The 26,003-nt window shown below is 37.2% G+C and overlaps 1 protein-coding gene across 3 annotated transcripts; it reads right to left on the bottom strand.

Annotated features, from left to right (window-relative positions):
• Positions 1 to 1,651: 1,651 nt before the first annotated feature.
• On the bottom strand, positions 1,652 to 25,390 carry MTF2 (metal response element binding transcription factor 2). 3 transcript variants are annotated; one of them, XM_021526112.2, is made up of 15 exons: positions 25,222 to 25,390; positions 15,916 to 16,114; positions 15,694 to 15,775; positions 14,389 to 14,484; positions 13,886 to 13,986; positions 13,408 to 13,556; positions 12,111 to 12,206; positions 11,178 to 11,246; positions 10,238 to 10,361; positions 7,348 to 7,415; positions 6,808 to 6,978; positions 6,051 to 6,159; positions 5,832 to 5,890; positions 5,594 to 5,698; positions 1,652 to 4,799 (listed from the first exon to the last, which is right to left on the bottom strand). In XM_021526112.2, the coding sequence occupies exons 1-15, from the start codon at positions 25,224 to 25,226 to the stop codon at positions 4,445 to 4,447; spliced, it is 1,788 nt and encodes a 595-aa protein (XP_021381787.1). In that variant the 5' UTR covers positions 25,227 to 25,390; the 3' UTR covers positions 1,652 to 4,444. The 3 variants fall into 3 exon arrangements, with proteins under 3 accessions (XP_021381787.1, XP_021381777.1, XP_021381798.1); XM_021526102.2 differs by having other exon boundaries at positions 1,652 to 4,802; positions 25,222 to 25,388; XM_021526123.3 differs by lacking the exon at positions 25,222 to 25,390 and adding an exon at positions 24,831 to 24,881 and having other exon boundaries at positions 1,652 to 4,802.
• Between the last annotated feature and the right edge of the window lie 613 nt (positions 25,391 to 26,003).

Genomic DNA, 26,003 nt, shown 5'->3' with positions numbered 1-26,003 from the left:
ACCAAATAACACAAAGCAGGCAACCAGTAATGATCATGAATGATAAAAACAGGTTCATAGCAAAGCAGAACTATCCCACTGGATGGTGACACAAGCAAATGTAACAATAGCCATATTTTCCAAGTATTTATTAGAGAATGGCAAAGCGCAAATTAAGGACTTGGAAGTGGTGCTTACAGAAAAAACTTTATTTAGAGCAAGATAGAACTATTAATTAGCTTCCTGCTTTAAAACAGGTTTTTAAGTAAATGAGCTTGTTAAGAGTAAAACTGCAGATGTCAGGTTTGGAAGGTACTGTGCTGAACATTAAATAGCAGAAGACTAGGAAACCAAAACCACATGGAAGTCAATTAGTGCCAAACACTAAGTAGGTAACAATGGAAAGCAAACCAAATAATGTCAAATTGAGAAGCTGGAAACATAAATTGGAACGAGAAAAACACACACTGATGAAATAGTATCAGTAAACAGATTAGAACAAAGATTATACAAAAAGAATGGTATGAACTACAGCTGTATTTGAAAAATTAGTATCTGCTGGAAAGCATTTTGGTACTAATGAAAACCAGAAAAACTGTTGATATTATGGTATATGGATCTCAATGCTGAAATGTGTACAAACCTGATTTAAAAAACAGCAGAGATGGGCTAGCTGAGAACATTAAGGGATTCAAAAATGTAAAACACTAAAACACCAAGACAATACAAAATCTTGTTTCATTGTTGCTGAATGGCAAAATTGAAAGACAGCAAAAGTATCAAATATTAAGCTCATTCTCAGATTGTGCACAGCTTGTACTGGTAATTATCTTTTGTTTGTCTTTCTATTGTCCTGCACTACCTTTGCTAAAAGACTGTTGTTTCCCCGTCCAACTTCCTTCAGCGACTCCAAAGGAGACTTTTCCTGTGTCTTTCATTTCACCACACCTCACCTATAGATGATCCAATTTAAAAAAACAAAGTAAAACAAAACAAACAAACAAAAAAAAAACAACAAAAAAAAACCACCAAAAAAACCATACAAAAAAACCCAGCAAACTTTTCTACAAACATTGGCAACTCCAAAGTTTAACTCCTGCATTAATGTTTTTTAACTAAACTAGGATATCAATAGATCTGATACTCTATCAGTTTAAGTTCAACATTGACCAATGTTTCGATGTTTCCTAAACCCTTTTCTCCATTTCTACAGAACGTAATTTTCTTCCATCATGCCCTTAACTGGAGTGTTATTTTTCATTCAGACAGATGTGAGGCAACTAGAGATGTGCCTGAACATATTACCAGTGTAGCATTTGCAAGAGTCTTCCTCTTCCCTCTGTGCACAGAACTGATGCTTCTGTCCAGTTTATCCTTATCACTCTGCTCTGACTATTGTTCCATCGTCAGTCTTGGTAGGTTCCATCTCAATTCACCAATTTCCTTTTAAAATATAACACTAAAGATCACTTTAGTAGGCTGTTCCAAAGACAAACAATTTTTCTGTTTATTAAATTATCTCCCCACCCCCTAGACAATAAAGTGCTTGTCTTCACCTCTAAAGGCTTTTTTAATATATTTGTCTTCATGTTAAATTAAAATACTGACCTTCAGTTCATGTATCATGCTTAAAGATTTTTCAAAATTCCTTCGTAATCTCACTCAAAATGCGTTATGCATAGAAAAACCAGTTTTATTTAAAATTGCTGTTGAAGTTTTGTTGAGAACAATGATTTAACAAATAGTTTGCTATGATGCATATTTTACAATTCTGACCATTGTGCCATTATTTCTTTGCTGTCTTGTTCATGCGATACCTATAGTTTTAGAATTGTCACGAGAGACTTCTATCTAAATACTACTGTAATACAAATAAAACATAATGGAAAAATATTAAATATACACATAGAAATGGTTCTAAATCAGTGACCACAACAAGACTGAATTACATATATTTACACACATGCGTACATACAATGATCGAGTTATACCAAAATGAAATCATTACATACAGCAACATTTGTCTTTTGCCTTTAGACACACCACTACTACATACAATGAAATTCACATAAAATGAGAAAGGCATTTGTAGGTGTGCTTTAATTACTACTCTAGCTCTATCTTCAGCAGCACTATTGCAGCATTTTCCAGTACATGACACCTTGTAACAAAGCATCCCTCAACCGTAGCTGGAACACCAGTTAGTGTCTATGTGCAGGGCAAGTGTCTCCAGGACAGGAACAGGAAAGCTAGAAATTGGGAAATGATGGATGGGACGATGCCACCAAGTATGTGCTTCAAGAGTACAGAATCAAAACTCATTCTTCTCTCTCAAAAAATACACACATTTAATGTTGGTCTTTTAATTCTAAGAGAAAAGCAATTCCAAAAATACAAACTGAACATCAGAGTTAAGTCAACCACCATAATAAAATGAAAACAACATTCACAATACTTAGGTCTGTGGACAGCTGAAGTTTGACAAGTATTTTCTCCCCACACCTCCCCCATTTAAGTCCCCAAGTACATTCCAATATTTATCATTAAATGAATCTTTATGAAAAATACTGCTGGTGTTCAGTTAGAATTAAAGGACGTGGATAAAGTGAAACGAAGACAAATACAGATGGTGTGAGTAAGGTTACAAAGGCTTTACATTTTGCATTATCTCAAGATATAAACATTCAAAAATTAACATGAAGTTGCTGTGTTATCAAAATATTGCAGCTATAGGCAAGGCAACATTAAATAGCTGAGGGTGTGAGGAAAAAACCCACACATTTTAGTGAAGGTAAACAGAAGTGGGAGTTTTTAATTAGCATTTTTATAAAGCTAATATAACCCAGCAAGCCATAAGCCAAACACAGGATAAAAAGCTTTCTCTGCTTCCTTTGGCTATTAGGTGACCAAAAAAAAAAAAAAAAAACCCAAAAAAAACGGAAAAAATGTCACCTTTTCAAGATGTTCAAGATGAGCAGAAAAAGTCAAATAACCAAGTAATGGAATAAATAAGTACTAACTCAGGCAGTACATTTAAACCACTCTGTCATTTGCTAATGTTACACAATTTTATTTTGGTGGCAAACTGTAACCATGTATGAAAACTAACCTTATACAGTACAGTGAATAACCACCAAAGTAAAAATATTCTTCTGTTTACTCTTTGGCTAAAACCCCCTCAAAAGTAGCAGACAAAGAAGAAATATCTAATACTGGCAAGAGATTTTTTGACTTTTTTAACAAGTAAAATAATCTTACCAATTTAAAACTTGGTACATTTTATAAACACAAAAGAGGTAATGTTGTAATAAAATCAGTAACGTTACTTCAAATGGCAACATTTGTTGACCCTGTGCAATAACACACTTTGTTCATACTACATTTATCAAAATATGACTGTTCTACAGGTATGTAGAAATCCTGCACGACTCCTGTCAACTTATTTTATAACTGGGACATGAAATTTACAATCAGAGTGCCACAAGAGCTTTCAAATTGTTATTTTCCATAGAATTAATTTCAAAACCTTCAGATCCTGCATTATTTTTTACCAGTTAATTCAAATGGAAAAATAATGAAATGTAGAGCACATGAACATCAATGACTGCACCCACTGCCAGAACATGCTGCACTGGTTGGACACTTTTCCTTAGTACATAAAAAGCAACAGCACCCAATAAGCCTGAGAAGAAATGCTGTTGTGTAAATACTGGCAACTATTCCTGAAAAAAGAATTATGGGATTCTCAGAAGCAGACCGATCCCATAATTTGTATTGCATAGGTCACAATCACACATCTATATACACGCCCAGGTGTGTGTGTGCATATACACCTCTGTATATACGCACACACGTGCACACACACACACACAGAGAATATATTAAGAAGACAATGAAGTCTGGTCACAGAGCAATTTACAGGCTCAATATATTTTTTCTTTTTTTTTTTTTACACTTTGTTTGAAAGAAAACTTCAGTATTTTACAGTCTTCAGTAGGCATTATATACACTGCACTTATGAAATCTAGAAAGTATTGAAATAGAAATACATTTCTGCAAACATTTGGGTAAGAAAACAAACCAAGATTTTTCAAATATTTGTGCTATCTACATAGTATTTTCTCTAAATCACAATAACTGTATCCATGGAATGTTCTCTAGAAAACATCGTCTTTTTTTAAACACCATGCACATTTTTAAGCAATTGTAACCCAAAAATATCCCAAGCTAAAACAATCTAACAATGTTCAGATTAAAAAATTTAAGTCTCAGATCAGATTTTAAAAAGATAAGTCTTTATCACAAGAGCTGTAATGATAACAATTACATGTTAAGGCTAAACTGGTTTTGTTTTTTGTTTTTGTTTTTTTTAGAAGCACAATTAAAGACCATTTCTCTCGTGGCTCTGCATTATGAACTGTACTTACAGATGACAGTGCAGTGAACATAATGTTCAGTCCTACAGTCAGGATGCAGTTGCTCCTTCCCACTCCACAAGATACTGCACCTTTCCATCAAGTGTCACCCGACGAGCCAACACACGGTATTTTTCCCCACAAGCTATCCTACCTGCTGCACCAAAATAACTAGTGATGGAGTTCTTCAGATGATTGAGCTGTAACTCCTGATCTGCTAAGTTGTTAAGTATCTCTGTATTGAGTTCATCATACTGGTAATCTTCCTTGCTCTCATCATCTTTTACAATTTCTGAATTTTGAGTCTGGAGTGCTTTTCGTGGAAAGCGGCCTCTCCTCCTCAAATGTGGTATTGCAGCAGGCCAAGTTCTTCCTGTACGAGTCCTTTTTCTCGAGTCAGATAAACTACTGAAAATAAAACCCCACAGCATTAACTCCACGGGAATTGTATGCTGTATCATCTGTTATTTCCATGCCACTCATGTAGTAACTTTGTTCTTTTCCACTTCAGAAGTACTTATTGCCTACAGATAGCTAACTAACTGTAAGTATGACACAGTTAGCAATAATTTCAGAACTCTAAATTAAACATGAGCTCTTTGAAAACTGACTATTTATATCAATAATGTACACCAAAATTATTCATGAAAGCACTCAGTAGCATGAACCAGAAAGGGGAGACAAAATAGTAAAATCCATGTACATCAATAAAAGAGAAATTTCTATTTGGTGAACTTGAGAGAGGGAAAGTTTTTGCTTACAGGAAGGTTGACTACAGTCAATAATTTATTTATAAACTCTATGCCAGAATTTTTTCATGCTCTATTGACTGTAGAAAATCACAGCATACTTAGTATTTTATAACATGAACACACAAACCTAAAAAAACAAAAGCTGCTAAAATTAATTCAGAGTACATCAGTTCTTTTGTGACCACTAGTAGAACACTAAGCTTAGCAAATGTTTACACAGTTTAATTCTTTACAGTAAATGTCACTTAGCCACATATTTTACATCAAAAACAATGGTTAGTGACACCAGAAAATCCTGAGATGCAAACAGAACAATTGAAGACAAATTTTTACTCGTCCTATTTCTTTCTTTCTCCCCATGCTACCTAGAGCTCTGAGAAAAATTTATTATAATTAATACACTACAAATCTTGATCTTTATAGCAGATTGAGTAACTGAGTAGTTACCTATAATGTCTGGAAATGTTAGATGAGGTAGTTTCTTTCATACTGGCAGCACCTGTGGATTCCACATCTGAGGTATTGGATGAATGTGCAGTTCCATCAGATTTCCTGTTTTGCAAGACAACAGGTTTGCCATGTAAAACAATCTTCTATTAAAAACTGAGCTGACATTTCAGTAGCAAACAAATAAATTACATGGTGTTACAATGTTTTATGGGAGGGATTTTTGTTTTTAATTTACCCAACAGTGCAGGGTAATTCCAAGGCTGGGTTCTCTATCACTGGAACTGGTTCATTATCCTAAGGGTGGAAAAAAACAGTACTTCAACTTAAATTTTTTAATTGCTTTTGAGAGCAAGTTGGGGGAATATAAATTCATATTAACTTGTTATGTTTTTCTTCAACATTTACGACGCAGTTAGAAGGAAGGAAGGAAGGAAGGGGGAAGAAATATCCTTACCAGAGAAGATGACTCTGGAGTTTTGTGAATCATTTTTCTTGTATAGGGACCAGGTGGACGACCTACTGATTTTTTTTTCCCCTTTCTTTCTATACCATTACTTAATTCCCTAGAAGAAAATTTGTATTTTATTCTGTATTACTGCTGATAATTTTCATTTAATACATGTTTTCCTTGGCAATAAATATAAAATTAGATGTTTATTTCTAAGACATTGCATTAAATTAGGTAATTCTGGCAAATCAAAATTCGCAGGTACAAACCAACATGGTTTTGTCTTTATAATAACATGACAGATTCAATGTATTTCTAGGGATATTACTGATTCCCAAATGTTGAAGAGGAATGAACAAGTGTTAAATATTATTTATTGATATGACTACACTTGCTGAAAAAGATGGCACATTCACCAACACAAATTACTGTTTCACAACATACTTCCTATTGAGAATTCTAGTTAGATTATTGCTTAAGAGATCCAGTAAGGCAAAAGGTTTTGTTTCCCAAATAACACCAAAAAAGTTGGGATATTTTCTATTGTTCTTAATGCTAAATTTCATGTTGATTTTTTAGAAGAATCCTAATAGAAAGTTAAGTACATTTGTTCTAAGACCTTTTTCTCAGAAATAATATGCCTTCACAAGTATTTTTTTTAAAAAGCATTCTACAAAGAAAAGGTCTTTTTTGTTGGCACCAAAAGATACCCTAAATAGCCCAAATTAACGACAATACAGCTGGAATGACTGGGTTATTTTACCTCACATCAGGGATTGGTTTAGATGACTTTCTGCCTTTAATTTTGAACTCATGTGAAGTTCCTTCTGGTTCTTTATCAGCCTTTAAAGCAGCATTCGGTGGCACAGGAGGGACTCGAATTCTCAAGCCAAACAAATGCTTCTTTTTCTTTATTTCTTTCCCAGACATAAACCTAGATGTGAAATTATTTGTTAAAATTCTGATCCCAGGTAACACAACTTTTAAAATAGCAGGGTACAAGCAAAACAAAATTATGCGAAGAGAATATTCATTTAAATGCTACTTTACTCCCCTCTTTACCCCATCACAATCGTCCTTCTCAAAAACAGAATGTGAAGTGGAAGGAGGATGGAAGTTAAAACAATTCTCTTGGACTGGGTCACAATCAAAATAGCTATGCAGTCTTATAGTTTGAAATAGAATTATTTAAAACTTAAAATGCTATCTTCAGACAGAGTGATTTATCACAGACTGAAGACTGTAATCTAAATCAGATTAAATAGGCAAACAACATTTAAAACAAAAAATACCAATAACTTACATAGTCTTGTAATCATTTAATGCCTCCAGGACATGCTCATATCTTTCAGATTTTGGTGTGTCTGCCAGCTGTAAAGCATTAAGAAATCATTTAACCCCTCAAATTCTTTAGTAATACAAAGATTCCAGTTACTCTTAGTCATTTTAACTATAGATTTGAATGTGAAGTACATTACCAAAATATTAGCTGCGGCTGCATATTAACCATAATCTCATACATTTTGTGATTTACATCCACAGAATTAATGCCAGGATCGAGCCCAGGACATAGAATGAGTTTCACTTTTAAGAAGGACAAGAAAAATATCTTAAAATCATTTAGTATAATGAGGGAACGTAACACTAGATTGCTCTCCCGAGACTCCTAACAAAAAATCTTCTGTATGTACTCCTAAATTAATTGAGATTGCAGTGGACAACTATATAGACAAAATAACCTACTTATTTATGATCATTATGGCAAAATCCTGCCATAGGAACCAATTCACATTTTTAATACTACTCAGCTTGATACAAAAAAGAAAGGAAAACTCCCAGAAAAGTTATTAGAATTAAAAAAAAAACAAAAACAAACCAGTAGATCTATTTTCATGACCCTTTAGCTAAGACCCAGTCTAACCTCCCTCCTATCACCAAAGCCTGAAGTAACTCGTCCCTGTCAAGCTTTCAAAACATGAAATCATCTCTCTGAAAAATTGCAGAATTATAAAGAAAGCATAACAAGTATGATGGTATGACTATCACATAGACACAACATTTATGTACTAGAATGTAAAATTAGATTGTTTACATTTATATTTATCTGTGTTTCAATTGCAGCAGAACTACCATTTTTCCAGTTGCCATGTCAAAATTTGTAAATTTGTCTCGAATTACAGAGCTGACAGCAGTTTATAAACTAAGATGAATTTAAACCAACGACTGTACAACATTTGCAGCTCAAAGAAAGCCAACAAAAAACTCAGGATCAGATAATTTCTAAATACAATTCTCCCCAAACAAGACAGAGAAATAGCCAAAAAATTCAATGTGCTAACAGCTAACATAAGTGAGTAAATATACTCATAAACCCCAACCTTTTAACATGATTTTGGGCATGACTGATCTACCTGACTACCAAAACTAATGGAGGTGTCCAAGTGGTTTTAGCCAAAGAAAGTAACAACTTCTTTTCAAACTTCACCATATGCGTTCCATCCAATCCATTGCTATCTAGAGGTCTTGCAACATTAAACTACGGAAAATAGCCACATATTTATTGCTTTCTAAATAACAGCATGTTAAAAATTACTGGCTTAGGAGTTCTGATAACTCCACCATTTACTACTGTCTTACCTACAGCTAAAACCCTTTTCCTCTTATGCAAGTATAAATAGATAATGAAGGAAACCAAAACGTCATTTTTAACAATGGCAATTTAAAGAGATCCCAAAACCCCTAGAATCATTATACTGTACATGTCAATTATTTCTGTGACAAATTTCTCTTTCCATTGTTTCCCTAACTAACTGAAGCCAAATAGATTTTTCAAGCTGATTTTTATCAACTTCATGAAAGACATTTAAAATCTGTTCAAAATAAAGTATTGAAATTCCTCCAATACATCTTGTAGGAATTTATTCAAAATCAGCCCTTTAAAAATGTAGCATTCAGACTTCATATTGGTAGTTCCCACAAATGTGTAGAAATATTAAAGAATTGAAAATACTAATTAAAGAAGTGAGTGTACTTATTTTGGATCTGCCCTTTCCTCCCTCGCCTTTAATTACATGTTCTTCTACATGAGCATGGATGGATTAGAAGCAGAAAAGGGAAGAGCACAGGGAGGAGTGTAGTCTTTCAACTTCTTCAAAATGGCTTATGTGCTTCAAGGACAGCTCCACCCCCCTCATCCTGCTCTGACCAGCCAGTCAACACAATATTATGTTAAATATAAGGATTATGTCAAATGAACAAACAATTTTCGTCCACATTTCCCTCAATATTATGAAAAACAAAATTCAAAATTAAATACAGCTTGCATACTTATTAAACTATACAGTAAGATAGTTAAAAGATTCATTCTGTTGAAAAAATTGTGTGAGAGTTACATTTAGTGTGACCTTTTTTTTCATTCAAAGCTCAAGACTTGATATGACAGACTTATTGATTTTATATGACTTAGGTAAAAGATGCCATACATATCAAAGTAAACTAGGTATGTATTCATGACTACTTTTTAGTATTGTTTTAGTGTTTGCTTAACTTTCTATCAAACTATTGACACTGATAGTTTAAAATATACATGTTTAGACTATTTTCCATTATTTATGAAAAATAGTTACTTATTTAAACCAAGAACATTACACTTGGTTCTCAAATTGTGTGTGCTAATAAAAATGGACTACAGTTGTATGAATTTACTGAAGCATAAAAGTAGGATGCATTGATATTTAGAAAATTTCAATGCATTATATGCCATGTATTAAAAAACCTTCAAAACCCTATTTTCATGCACAAAAAAGGAGTACTTACTCTACTAGCAGTATGCCACTTTGAACTTAAGTCATAAATTTTTGCATCTAACCTCAAACACAGAAACAAAGATCAACATGTTCCTCTTAGTTAAATATGAAGTCAATCTACTTGAGTAAATGGATTTCTAATAGAAAGTCCCCATGCAAGTGATTAGTTGCATAGATAACTTGAAGAAATTTTACAGTTTAGAAAAATAGCCACCACTTAAAAGGCATTCTGTTTCTGCAAGTAAATAAAAAATTATTTGGGATTACCAAATTTTAAGATGCTAAAGGATTTAACACCCAGAGTAAAACAGTTCATAGGTTGTCAACTTTCAGGACATACGTATTCACTGTAATTTAGAAACAAGAAAGGGTATTCTACTTACTCACCTCACCAGGATGCAATCTATCCCAGTTTTCATTAATGTAGGCCATAAGTTCAAGCTCCGAATCAAAATATTTCTTTTTATGAATAACACTTAGGTTGTAAAGGCATAGATGTGCTATATCTACCCTAGAATATTTGAATAAAAAAAACAGAGAAAACAAGTATTTTTCTTCCAATTGCTTTCCTTTGAAACAATTTAGTAGACAAGATATTAGTTTTATATAGATGGAAGAACACAAAGCCCAACTTAAGACAATCCAGACAACACTATGAAGCCTCCTGCAATTTCTCTTCAAGTGATTCCTTCTGTTTTGCATCTCATTTTCATTTCTGCCTCATCTCATTGTCGTATTTTTTTTTAAAACTCCTAAACTGGTCTGGACCATGGGATATGGAAGCAAGTCTGCTTACATACTTGAATGTATCAGTTTTGAACTCATGCAAATATTTTGGTGAATTAACATTTAATAAGGTAATTTCCACCATGTATTTGTTAGCACTAGGAATATATGCACTAAATTAGATATAATTTCTATCACAGACTAATTCCATTAAGTCTATTCAAGCAAACTATTATAAAATTTATCAGGTTGTGTGCTCTAGTACTCACTAGGTTTGGGTTAGATAATACAGCGAGATCCTAAACCTGCAAAAATCACTTAAGATATCTCAATCTTCATATACTCAACAAGTGAGTAGTTGCTTGTTACTTCACAGAATGATCCCAGGATTGAATCCCAAGAGCATGCAATCACAATATATCTCTACCCTTAAAGACAAACTTTGAAATAAATTTATCCCTGATGATACACACAGCAAGAACAACTGGGAAAACAGCTCAAGCTAACAAGTAGATTTCCTTTTTAGCAAGGGGAACCAGAACACCAAAAGGAAAAGCAAAGCATGTATCCAACTCACCCTTTTTTTTAAATTCATACTTACCATCTCAAGGGTAAACGTTTGAGGTATTCTGGTCCAGAACTGCAAACTGAGCAAATGAACGTGTAAAACCTAAAAATACACACATATGCATATGTACACGTGTCTGGGCAGCGGGTGTCCATACACACACAGGGTTGTAAAACCCAGATCATGAAAAAAATGAAAGTTAATCAAGCTACAGACACAGTCATATAGTATTTGTGAGTCCCTTTATTCTTTGTCTTACTTTAGCAACTTCTATACTCTGTGCTGGTACCTACTGAGCCAGATAAAAGGTACTTTGATTCCATCCTGCTACCACTGTTTCATTCTGCCTGAGAAAGTCCCTCAAACTGTGACTGTATCAGTGAGGATGCTCTGTAATGTCCCCAGCACAATCTCTCAAATGCAAAAACCTGTGCACCAGTGTAAATATGCATTTTAAGGACCCATACATTCCTGGGTCTTAACTAAGTTCCTTCATATAAACATTCGAGAAAAACTCCCACATAAAATTTTAATAAATAATGAATTAAATGCTCTTTGATTCTCTTTCATCTGCTGCAAATGCTCCAAGTTCCTCTTAAAATAAAAGCACAGACCAGCAGTCTTTTTCATTTCTTTTTGTCCCAATTCCTCACACATGAGCAGAGGATGTAGAGCACCTATTGCATAAAGGATTTCCACACAAAGTAAAGGCTGTAACAGCTGCAATCCAACTCTCCACTGGTCACCTCTCCACCACCCACAACTGCATTCTGTTCAGCTGAGATGAAATACTGCATTTTCTGGCACCCAAACACAGGCTGTCTTGTGTATAAACTTCTACTCAAAACTCAACCCCTTTTAGAAAAATACTGTTGTGTTATGGATGCCCTAATAAAAGCTCGTATGTGAGACTTCCCTCACATTTTAAATAAATACAACCAAGAACATACAGCTTAATTTTCTTACCTGTCACCAAAAAGCATTGGCTTTTGGAGGCACTGCACACAAGCCTCATGAAACCACTGTTTACATTTGCAGCACTGCAACATCTTTAGATACCAGCTTCAACAACAGAAAGAGACACAAGATGTGTTTAAAAAGTTACTGAAAATTGTTTCTTCATTATATTTAAATAGGAAGGGATCTTTTGACCCAAACTGATTTGCACAGTTTATAAAACAGTCACCTCTACGGATAATTCAGTAACATTTAGGTCCATAATGAATTATTAGAAAATACTGACAGGAATAATAAAAGATAGCCTAGTGAAAGAATTAAGTTAAGAAAAAAACCTATTTAATTTACTCTGACATCCACCTTTTAATTCTCAGTAAGAACTCAGGAACTCTATACAAGCTCCTTCTGACATACTAGATTAGCCTTGTTATTTTCTAAAGCACAACACAACTGCATTGAGTCACAAAATGTGTTCTGGGGTCCAACTACTTGAATCCTCAAAAGAAACCTCATAGTTTACACCTTTTCCTTTTTCAGCTTCTCCCTTGAGAAAAGTAACCATGCAAAACTGTAACCATGTTTGTTCAAGTCTCAAACCAGAGCTCTGTCCTTTGTGTGTACCCTCAAAAACTTGGCTTTTTTGTGGGACTATTTACTTCCTTGACCTCAAATCTCCAGCTATCTTATTCTTTCACTCATTCATGCAGACACCAGAGTACTCATCTGTACCCTGCTTAAGAAGTCCTCTTCTTGCTGTTCTTGTAAAAAAGAACCAGCAGAGGACTCTGTAATGCCATAAGAGGAAAAACAAAATCTTTCCCCCATCAGTCACTGAAAACCAGGATATGACATTATGGTAGAATCTGACACCTGTCTATTGCAACAGAATTTAATAAACTAATCTCTAGGTACATTTATACTTAAGACAGAGCTGAGTTAACTTCAGAAAAATTCTGCCTAGAACTGCAAGATCATCAACAAACAACTCCATCCAAACTCAGCACATCCACAATAGCAACACAAAAATGTCTTGCTCATTACAGAATGTACTGTGATGATCTATGATGGTCATATGACAAAACTAAAACAAAAATATTTTATGGGAGAAGAAATTAATAATATATTTCCCACTGTGAGACATTTTAAAATGTATAGAGAATTCAAAATCCCGCTTTGCATGCCATGTCTGATTTGCACACGCAACAGAAACAAAAACTAACAAATTCACAAGGAAATCTAGAAGAAAAAGAGTCCAAGTTTGTAGCTGCAGTAGAGAAAAGCTCTTATATATTATGCATTTACTTACTCTCCAGGTCCTCCACAATAGCAGTAACACTGCTGGACATTGGTTTTATGACCTGCATCCCACTCAAGGTCTGTTGCATTATATGGTAATGTTTGTTTCATGACTTGCAGTGCTTTAGCATTTGGTCCTTTCTTAAGCGCACCACCTCTCTGGGCCAAAACAGATACATTCATTTACAAAAAACAGTAATGTATTTCTGAAACTTTCAAAGCTTTTCATTTGATTGTAGAAAAGTTTTCATCACTTTCAAGTCAAATATTTTCAGGTGTCTTTATGTTTTAATACTAGCACATTTGTTTAAAAGTGTAACATTATCAATTTCTAAAAATAGCATTACTTCTCAACATATGAAATTTTAATTCAGATCAAAGATAAAAAAGATCACTGAGAAAAATGCCCTATCTTTTTATGCTTTAAATTTCAAAAGCAAAGATGCATGCAATATGAAATGTATTAACATTTTTTTCTAGAAACCCACCTTTGTTGTTGTTGCAAAGACACACTGTCGACAGAGCCACTTATCATCCGATTCAATCACGCTGGAATCAATATTTGGTGTGTGACACAGCTGATGGTAACCTGTATGAAAAATGATCAGCCAAACTGTTATTAAAATGACAAAAGCTTACACAGAATTAACTATGTTACCAAAAGCACATAACTTAATGCAACTATAAGGCACTATCTTATAGCTGCATTACCTTATATCATTAAGTGCCAAAAACCTGAACAAAACGATTGGTAACACATTCAAAATGGTCTTTTAAATTTTCTTAGTAGAAAAAATAATCTTGACTTACAGAACAGGTGTTAGTCACTTTAACATGGATTATCATCTTTCACTGAGCTGTTAATAGCCACTAAGGGCTACAAAATTTAAGATCAGTTGAGCAGTCAGTCAGAGCTGGGCAAATATCCTCCTTTGTGAAACAAATCAAAACATCTTTTAAAATGCAGTAAATAGAAAAAAAATCTCTTTACCTTGCCCACATTTATCACATATAACCATTTCATTTGGTGCTTCTGAATACTCTTCCTGACATATTGTACAGACCATTTCCCCACTCTCAGTGGCTCCTAGACAAAGATGAGATTGTGATTTTTTTCAGATTATATCTGCAGTTGAAATAGTTACCTCATGTATAGCCTTCTTCATAATTTCATTTACAGATACATGCATTGTAGAAGCACATTGTTACAGTGACAAACTTCTTAATAATATAACAGACTGTGTTATAAATTATTATATCACTTATGATAAGCTATCAGATATTTATAGGCTTTATATTGCCTACTGACTATGCAGTCCATGGTTCCTCAACATCAACAATAAAAATTCAGTAGCTGAATAAGGAATGCAAATTTAGGCTAAAAATACCTAAAAATAAATACTATCCAAGTTGGAAGGGACCTATAAGGAGCATCAACTTGAAATTTTCTCATACTCATTTATTAAATTCTGATGGTTAGGATAAATAAATCAGAGATTATAAACTCAAAACAGCAGAACATTTTTTTGCAAGCACCAAGAAATAAAACAGTTGATTTTTTGCTATTACAAATACAAAGCTTTTCCTTTAAGTACTCAGTGTTTAGCTTAAACATCAAGAATCAACAAGAGCCAGAGCAGATTTCCATTGAGTTTGTACAGTGAAAAAATTGTAACTGATTTTCAGAAGAAATGATCATCCATGCCTCATTAGCATTAGTTTATAAAAACATTAACTACTATCAAAATGTCTGAAAACCAATCAGGTATTATACAATAGGTGCCTCACTTGATAACTACACATTTCTTTATATCACATGAATACTCCAAAACCTGTAATGGTTTCTTACGTGCAACAGTTAGAGTGCCCCTTTTAAGTGTCAAAACTCTGTTCAAACATAAGATTCACCAAGCTTTAGTTTCTTTCCATATTATGTAGTTTCAACTGTAAACAGTACAAAGAATATAAACTTGGTGTAAATTAGAGCCCGGAATTTTCTGTTAAGGCAGAGAATATAATCCACCTCCACCCAAACAAACTCAAATGTGATTATTTTTAGAAGCCTTCTCCACCTCATGCATGTGAAAACAAACAAGCAAACACCCAAAACAAAACAGTAACTTCAATTACAGTTGTTTGAAAATATTTTTTTTCTTACTTGTTTCATTTTTGATCCTGGTTCACATGAAATTATATCACTCTTTAGAATAAAATAATATAATAATCTTTTTTAACAGATAACACTAGTCTAAATAAATAGGATACCAAACAATGACTACTTCATGGAAGTTCTTGCCTGTTTGTATGTCCTTCCAGAGAACCCAGGACTTGGAACTGTCTTCAAATATAATGAAGCAGTTCTGTTTCAGTTTGTTTATCTGAAAGACAGAAATACAGTGGAAGCCATGAGTAAAAACACCAAACAGAAGAATGTATTTAATACTACATAAGTGAGACAATAACACTGCAATTTTCAACAACACTATAAGACTCCAGTGAAGTTAAAAAATGTGATTACCTTTTTGATAGTTCCAAGATAAAACAAGCCATCTGACCATCTAGCTAGGACATCCTGACCTTCCTCAAATTTACAAAGTGGCTTTTTGGCTTTCTGTCCATCATGTACCGACAGCTTGGCCAGAGACGCTGAGCTCTTATGGCTGCGACGTAAAGGAGACCGCTTATGGACCAGTGAATTTCCCACCGCTGCGGAGTCTCTACGGGAAGGCAAGCAAGAGGAGAGGGAACCAGAGCTGGGTTAAAGGAACACGACCAACTCCAGGTCACAAAAGACCTGCTTTTCTAACTTTACACACCTTTGGTAGCACTGCCCCTGCTACCATGCAAGTGTACAAAAATCTGAAAGGAACAAGTTTACAAAAGAAGTGTTCTAGGAAATCAACTAATGTAAATGAGGATGGGGATGCAAACACAGTTAGGATCAGGGAATTAAACAGGATACAGTCGATTGAAGAGCAGTTTCACCTCACTCAAGATATATTATCAGCACCAGAAACATTTGAATTAATCTCAAAGCACTGACAAAAGCAGTGAATCAATTAGTGTCCCATATAGTTTGAGAATTTCTATACAGATACTTGTTGAAGTTGCTCTAAGCTTCAAAGAGAAAGGAATCATCTCTCCAAAGAATTTACTACTCACAATACGATAATAAAACTGGAAATGTAAGGGCTTAAAATATCATATTAAACAGTTTAAACCAAGAAGGTTAGGCACAAGAAAATCAGCTGCTTCAAGCATATTTATAATCAATGTGACATTTAACAATGACATGATAGTAAGAGAAGCTAAAATGGGCCTCTGGCACCCTCAATGCACAACTGGGACACCAGGTTGAGTCCTGCTTAATCCCAAACACAAAAATATTCAGATGAATGAGTAAGGAAGACCAGAGAAACAAAAAAATCCTTTGGCTTGTTTCACAGCTGACACCTTATCACTTCATCTGACATCCTTCATCACTGCATCAGAAAATTAAACTGTCATTTGCCATCTTCAATCTTCATGGTGCAAGTAACAATGTCACCCACCACCCAGTCAGATTTCCTAGGTAAAGAATCTTACCAATACTGCCGCTTCTTCCACAAAAGCTGATTTACTGCTACTTCTTCTCAGCTCTACTCTAACTTCTGATAAATGAGACAGGATACATGTACCATTCAAAATAGGTTTACTATAACATAGTAAAAGCCTGGCAGCCCAGGACACTTACTTTACAGCTTTCTCAGTACTAACATCTGGTTTACAACTGGTTTGACAGAACTACTCTTAGAGAGGTTCAAAGATTTTCTTCCCAATTTTTTTCTGGGGCTTAAGACCCTAGAAAAAGCTAGGTTAGCCTAGCTAGGCTAGCCTAGAAATAGGAAGCTATTCCTGCTACAAGGCAGGAATGTTTACTCTTCTTGTCCAGTACTTGAAAATATGTGTCAAAGATCTTGTCACAAAGACACAAATCCATTTACTATAAACAGTACACACTGTCACTTTAAAAACAACTGTGAGCTTTCTTTATTTAAAAAAACTATTTAAAAGCATTCTTTTAAGTACAAAAGTTTGTCTCACAACACCACTGAAGCACAACAAAAAAAAAAATGCATCATATGCACTCCAGCACAAAACACTTAAACAAATCTATACATTCACTTATACAACAACTTAAATACACAATAGCAGCTTCAGACCCTGACGCTTGATACCCAGCAAAGATGTGAGCCAATAAACCAGACACTTCTCCATTGTCCACACTGCTCTCTTTGTGAGTGATGGCAGTGCTGAAGTGACAACTAAACAGCTCATGAAGCAGCTCCTGCTGTGGCAGTTCATGGTTTATCTCAGACACTGAAAATAGGGTTAGTTATTACAATAGGCTAACAGTAACTTAACAGTTGCTTACCACATGGATAGGAAGTTCCTCTCCAGGGAAACATTCCCTCAATGTTTTTGACTGCGATTAAGTAGGAAGTCAACTCCTTTAACAAATTGACTTTAATGAACAGGACACAAGTTACTTAAAGTAGGTGTCTCTGAATTATCTTCCAGAATCACTGCACAAGAAATGTAGTGTAAAAGCTACATGCATAAAATGTTACTAACTTGCCAATCTGTCTTGTCACAGCTCTGTTGTAGTGGAATGCCAAAAAGTCACATTTACCATTAAAATAGAACTTTTGTTGGAAGTTCAAATGCAAACTGAATTTTAAAATTGGCAAGCAAGAAGGTTCCACATTTTCCAGCAACTTGCTTTCCAGTTTTGCTTAGCTTCATAGCATCTTCCTAACATATAATATGGTTACCAACAAACTTAGTAACCTTGAAATAACAACTTCCCCACCATCTTAAACATTTCTCTCCAAGAACTTATAATTGCACAATATCCATCAGATGCACTGTTTTCCAAAAAAATCTTCTACAATATAAAGATATACGTTATCTCACTTAACTTTCACAACCAAGCTACACTGTATGTCATACAGTATGTATGGCTTTACATCTATTACTCAATGTTAATTATGTTGTGCTGTATTCTTATTCTAGCACTCAAAATACAAAACCAAAAAAAGTACTTTAAAAAGTACATAAAATCTTTCAGAAGTTAGTGGTGGCAGTCAGTAAAATGTGTCTGCACACTGATATATGTTTGAAAATAGAAATGCACTTTTCTTGAGAAGTTGATGCCATAAAACACTGAAAATGCTTACTGATTTTCACCTGGAGTCTAGACTATGGCCACAGATATTCTCAAGCAAGACAGGCAGATGGATACCTTCTATTCATCTGCTTAATAAATTAGTTTATAATATGTTGCAGAAGCAGAAGATTAATAGTCATTGCCTACAGGAATGACAAACTCCCTCCCAAAGTCAGCTACCTACATCAGTCTGATTTATGAACCATAAGCAGTTACTATGCCTAGCATTGTATTTTTCAAAATTAGATTTGCTAGTTTTGACTCACTTGTAACTCTAACCTCTTGATCAGCAGTTAGGAAATTTTGGTTTACATTTGGAACCTCTACTCCTCTACCTCTACAGCTATTCTACAGAAGGAAGAAGTGGAAAAGCTGGGGGAAAAAGATGTGAAGAGGCTGGAGGATTAAAAAGACTGAGCATTCTTGTTTCCAAGTGTCTTTTTCTTAAGATCATTCAAACTCCTGTACTTCTTCAGTCTCAACAACTGCTGTGAAAAAACTTCTGTTAAGAAAAATTTCCTTGACGGGTGGTTGCTTTGGGTTTTTTTTCCCAGCCATCTCAGTTCACTGATCTGTTTAACAGAACAGTTTGTAAGCACAACTGAATAAATGCAAACAAGCAACTTGGGACACAAACCCCCTCATGTGGCACTGCCAGACTGCATGACCTGAGCTAGTCAGGTTCACTAACAATCTATACAATTTCAGGAAACTTTTCAAGAAGAGCTGCCCTATTCACAAATGCTGCAACAGTAACAGATGATAGCTACCCTATCAGATAGTTTTTGGAAGCATTAGAGATACTAAATTTTAACAACACAGTGTCCAAAAGAACATTAAGAGAAAATTTTAATCTACTGAAAAAACTCAAAGTGGGACAAATAGCTCATTTATTCCTAGTAATTACAAATCACAGTGAAGGGATGATTACTTCAAAGATTTATCAGAAGGTAATTCAGATAGAAATCACACACAGAGCATTCTACTAAGATAGCCCACAGAGTTTAGGACCCATCTCAAAACTGGAAATGTGGTATCCCACAGGAAAGGAAAATATAGTGAAAGATCTTATGACAACTGGAGAGAATAACTTCAGATTATGGAAGTATGATGTTACTGCTAATTAACTGCAAATTCTTTTGGTCTGAAGTTGCCAACTAGTCCTTTATTACCTTTTATTGGAGAAAACTGAACTATGAAGAACTTGTAAGATGCTGTAAAACAACCAGCAGTCTGTTCTTCTCTCCTTAAAACAGGAAAGTTAACACTGCATGCAATGAGGGGAGTGGAGGTGTAGCAAGGGCTCAGAACACAGAAAACTCACGGCAGTTTCACACATGGCTTATCCAATACAGCAGCTTGCTTCCTTCCCAGCAACTCTGGAATAACAAGCTCGCTTCTCCATTAACTTCCTATTCAGTTTTCTTTCCCTTAATATGAATTCACTGACTGATATTTAAAACATACTGAAGTACCTCACAGAGAGATCTGCTGACTAAACAAGCCAGGTACAGAACAAGTGCTCACAGCTAGAAGACAGCAAAAAAGGGAAATTAATCCTGTCTGAGAGTAATAATCATAGCTTGTTTACCCAACTCCACATAACCAAGCTAAAGCCATGTTCCCAAAATTGCCTATGACCTGGATCTGGTACCTACATTAACAGCTGGAGAAATGTTGGATCCTGGCCACATTTCTTCCTTTCAGCTTCTCCACTATTTATAAGACCTCATGCCAAAAATTATCTGGTCACTGTGGCAAACATGAACAAAGATTCTCCCCCAAATAAGAAGATTCTGCTGGGCCAAGAAGACAGTTAAAATTAACAGAATGATAAGTCAAACTTAAGTTAGTTTCCTCCACCCCAACCCAGGTCCAAACTTCAGATCAGGTTGATTCAAGGGTAACAAATTAAAAAAAAAAAAAACCAAAAAAAAAAAAAAAAACTTTGCTTTTCATAATACTAACATTACTGCAACAGTCACTTTTCAATTACATGTAGACAGGCTATTATATTAGTACATTGCCATTAACTTTTATTAAGCAAAGGATCAAGTACAAATCCAGATCATAGTCTATCCTCTACTTCATAGACTGAAATAGATATTGCTTTTCCAATGTGCCATATCATACAACATCTACAAAATACACTTGAAGCTCCTTGTCTTTACACTATTCTGCATGCTGGCACAATCAAAAGCCAACTGTACCAAAGAAGGGCAAGGGGACTCTAATCTAAGCACTTCTCAGTCTAGAAAAGCAGAGAGAAATGACTGGGGAATAAGAAATACATGAGGCCAAACCCTGTGCGCCCCGTTTCACTGGTGAGCTGCCACCCTGGGGAGGGGGATGTTCCCTCTCCCATCAGAATCTCTTATTTCTGTGTAGGCACCTCTTATCCTCCTGCCATGTATTGCTGTGAAGAGACTAATTGCATCAAACTAATTTTCTCATAGGAGCTGGAAGGCTGAAGTTATGTCACCCTGAAGCTGAATGAACCTGGCTCCCTAAGGCCCCTCTCACAGGGCAAGTGCTGCACTTCCTGACTGTCCTGGTGGCCCTACACCAAACTCTTCTAGTTTATGTCTCTTGCAGTGGTAGCACCAAAACACAGCATTCTACTGAGATGCTGTCCAATGACTTTTGTGTAGAAGGAAATAATCATTTCCCCTCAGTCTTCTACTTCTATTATTAAGGAGACCACTTGCCTTAGCTCACAGGACACAGTGTTAGCTGATATTCTGCTTTCTGTCAGACCCCCAGACAATCTTGCAAAGCTGACCTCCAGCCAATCATAGCCTGGGGTTCCCTCTTCAGATGCAGGACTTTGCTTTCTTATCTGTTGAATTTCATGAAGTTCATGTTCAAGCTCACCCTTCAGCCTTGCTGAAACTGAGGCTGGGTGAGGTTCTCCCCATGTTCAAAAACCCTGCCATTTTTAACACAGAACATGGTCAGGCTGTTCAGGCCATGATTTATATTTTTGGCAACTGTTACCAGTCACCTTTCCATGCATCCAGAAACATCCTCCAGGAAGACTTCGTGCCTTCCCTAAAGACCAAGTGAAGCTAACCAGCCCATGGTTCTCTGGGTTGAACACTTAAGCCCTTTCCAAAGATGGCTGTAATATGTACAATTCTGTAATCATTATGGATTAGCCCTGCTCTTCACAACCTGTAATAATGAGGAAGAGCCCTACAAGAACATCACATAGTTTCCTTGGTGCTCTTAAAAGCAGCCTGGTCCCACAGGCCTACATGAGTCAAGTTCACATGTTCATTCAAATGTGCAGCAAACCAATTCATAGGCCACTCCAGCAAAGCTTAATAAATCCACCATGAATAGAGGTTAAAATATCATTTAAGGCAGAACAGCTTTGTCCTACCAATGATGTCAGGGTAACCATTCTGTATAAGCTGCTCCTTGTCAGTAAGATGAGAAATTGTAATTTGCTTATTCTCAGCTTTAGCCAGTCAACCCTACAGTACCCACGATGATCAAATGTGATTTCACATAACACATTACTATCCCAATAGGATGGTGGGCTCTGGTGAGGGTTTTAATTCTTTCAAAGGGCCTTATATTTTGGCTATGATTTTCTTTCTCTGAATTCTTCTGTCTGGTTAGATTCTTTAGGGAACTCTCTAGTTATCAGGGAATATATTTTTATTTGTGAGTTATTAAAATAGAGCCATGCATTCAAAAGTATATACATCACATTAAGTGACAAAAATAATAACTTTTTCTTCTAAGAAATAAAAAACTGGTAATAAAAACTAAGTGAGGCCCCGCAGCCTATTAATCTGATTAGCAGTTATGTCTATCTATGAATCTGCTGTATATCAGAAAGAAGTTTAGCCAGAGGACTCAGGGGAAGTGACTGACTGTGACACAAAACTTGTTAGACAGCATCTAGATAGAATACTGTGGTTTTGCTCTCTGACCCTGTGAAATTACTGTCCTTAATAACGTTGATGCATACTGTTAAAAAGAGATGGTCACCAGGGTAAGTGTACTCCCATGCTCATAATACTACAGTCATTTCTGATTTTATTTTTGCTCACATTCTCCCTCAAGAAATCTTAACTAACTAGAAGTGTTTTAAATTTCTTTGATATAAACACTGAAAGGGTTAGAGTTTAAAAGATCATTACCAAACAACATATTTAGTAGGTAGGGAAGAAAGGCAGGGCAGTTGTGTACAGCAAGAGCCATTTGTCTGGGGTTGATCATGTGTTTGCACATGAAGGTACAGGGAGAAAACAATGGTACCGGGTCACAAGGTCACAAGACACCTTTTCCGACCAAAATTCCACTTAATTGTATCCCCAGCACCTCTGTGAATACAGCAACTGCCTTTTGGGTTTCTACAGTATCCAAATCCAGTACCTCCAACAACAGACCTAAGGGAGTGTGAGCACCCACCCCAGCAACGAAAGAAATAACAGACAATATGCTACCTTGCTCTGGGAGAAGTGGGAAAGAAAAAGGATTTCAGAGCTGACCAAAATAATAAGTTATCTTCTTTAAGGTCAGTCTGCAAGAACAGCTACCTCCATAAGCATTCCAAAGAATTAAAAAAATAAATAGATCTAAAACAGAAGTGAAGATATTTAGCTAATGAAGTATGTCCAGAGTCATCAGGAACGCTCTCATCAGTAGCACTCCTTCTCTCAAAGAATGTTAAGCACCTTGATTTCACTCTTCCATGGAGATTATCTCTCCAGCCATACCTGTGGTTTTATAATTCTTCTCCTGTTGTGTTTTGCTCAAAGACACACTTCCCCTCCATTTCCAGCAAGGAAGGCCTGTGAAGAAGGTGAAACCAACTCTGCAGCAAGGCCAGTGGCCGCTCACACAACAAATGTGTTCAATTCACAAACTAATCAAAGATTCATACTGGCTTCTAGTCACATCTCCAAGCTTCCTTCTCTACAACTCACATGAAGAGAACAAAATATGCTTCAGTGCCTCTACATTAATTCACATCCATCTCCAGGGAATACTGAAGTCCACTGTCCACTAGGAAATTAACTGGAACTTATTTGTTACAGCTGCTCTTCTCATAAATTTTACCTGACCTCCTGGTACAGGGAAGGACAAACATAACTTCATACTAACTACCAATACATGTCTCTTTCACCTATTAAAAAAATAGATATACCCTGCTGATTAGCTATATTAAGTCATATGAGAAGCGTCTAGATCTGATTTTAAATTCTTTCCAGAACAGAAAAGGCAAGTTGTTGAGAAGCCACACATGTGTATTTGACAAAATAAGGGTTAACTGTGGAAAACATTACTACATTATACTCTCAGCACAGATCTACTTTTCACAGCTTGTAGCTCCTTGCAAAGACCCTTCTCATTTTCACTGTATTATGCATTTCCTTTCATACGTTCAATCTTTGTTTTCCCTTATTCTCCTTTAAATGAAAAGCTCTGAACTCATTAACCTGTGTTCTAATAATACAGAAATGAAACATTTTCACCTCTTCTTTTAATCTCAAATGCTTTCAAATTAAATGTAATTTGAGCTCTCCAAAAAAAAAGGACAAACATTACCAGGTTAACTTTTACCCACCCGATTACAGATCAAAAGGAAAAAAACAAGAGGGAAACTTTTTTGTTATTATCCCATACTTTTGGCAGTTTGAGTGTATATCATTGATCACATTCCCTTACATTAAGTCAGGAGAAAGCCATGTTATTATCCATTACTGCGTTTGACCTTTCAAAGTTATGATAAGCTAGGCCTATCACAAATTCCAGAAACAACCATAATGCTACACTGCTTTCCTGGCAGAATCTTCCATTTAATTATGCAGGCCCTTTACTTCTAATAGCACCCTGATCCTCTATGGATGAACGACAACCCTTGGTATTTCAACACTAATATCAGTGTTCAGAGCATCCAGCACAGAACCATATTGTTCTCTTTCACTACAAGAGGTATCAGCCCATTCTTTCCAAAGAATTCAATACCAAAAAAAAGGAAAACGCATTACTGCATACCCTTTCAGCCAGCAACAGTTACTACATTTAAGTGGACTAAAAACCTGCTGTGCACATCCAAATCGTCAAACCTCACTGAAATTAAGAGGCGAGGCACTTCAAATAAACAAAAGAAAAAAAAAAAAAAAAGAAGAAAGAAAAAGCCACAGAAGAAAATCCCAAACAAACAAAAAAGCCCCAAACACAAAGTTACCAACGAAAACCACTACCTCTTTGTGCTGCTCTCTTCGCACTCGAGCAAACGCAGCCTACTCGGACAATATCCTTGAAGGAGAAGACGAAAATACAGCTGGCGCGAGGCTGATGGCACCTCACCGCTGCAGCCCCCGGCCCCGCCGACCGGCCCGCTGCCTCCCTCCCTTTGTTTTGGTCACCGAGGAGCACCACTGACCCCTCACATTCGCCTGCCGGCGGCCGCCCGGGAGCTCCCTCCCCCTCCCTCCCTCCCAGGCCTCGGGCTCCCCGCCGGAGCGGGCCCCTGGCCGCGCTCCCCGCCGCGGGGCCGGGATGCGGCGGGGCCGGGATGCGGCACCGCCGGCCCGGCCTGCGGGGATCGCGCCCCCCCCACCGCGCGGGCCCGGCCGCCCCCCCATCCCTCACCTCATTCGGTCTCCCCAGTGGTGCCAACAGCCTCATACAGGGAAATCGGCGAGCTCGGGAGCCTCCCCCGGCGGCGCGGCGCGGTGCGGCCGGGCGGTCCGCGCGCAGCGGGCCCCCCGGGCACGGACCCGAGGCGGAAGGCGGCGAGAGACGGTCAGACCCGCCTCACGGGCAGCCCGGCCCCAGCGCAGCCCCTCGCCATTTTTGTTTCCCGCGGAGGAGGCGCTGGTGCATTCTGGGAGCACAAAGGGCCGCGGCCCCGCCCCGGCGGCCCCGCCTGCGCCGGCAGCGCCGGGGGCGGGCGCGGGGCGCCGCGGCGGAGGGACACGGGCGCAGCCGAGCCGCGGCCGCCGTGAACAAAGGGGGACTATTTGAGGCGCGCGCCCGCGCGGAGCGGTGCGCGCCGCCGGGCTCGCTGCGGCCGGGCGCTCATTGTTCCCGCCGCACCTGAGGCGATGCGGCGCGGCCCGGGCCCCGCGGAGCGCCCGGCCGGGCTCCGGGGAAAGATCCCGCCCTGGAGCGGCGGCCCTGCCGTCTGGAATGACCCCGGGTCCGCCTTCTTGCCGCGGCGGTTGGCCAGGCCCGGCCCCGGTACCGGAGGCTGCAGAATGCACAGTGTGCTCCTCTGCGCCGACATCGGGATGCTGCCATTTTAGGAGATGAGCTGAACCTCAGTTCCAGGTGTTAGCAGCAGCTGTATTAGCTGAGCTAATGGAACGGGCTGAACAGGGACTCATGGAGTCTCCCTTTGGGTTCATTCAAAACCCACCTGGACACGTTTC

This window comes from Lonchura striata, chromosome 9, assembly GCF_046129695.1.
Source record: "Lonchura striata isolate bLonStr1 chromosome 9, bLonStr1.mat, whole genome shotgun sequence".
In the NCBI taxonomy this organism is placed as follows: Eukaryota; Metazoa; Chordata; class Aves; order Passeriformes; family Estrildidae; genus Lonchura; species Lonchura striata.
This window is presented reverse-complemented; position numbering and strand designations above follow the sequence as displayed.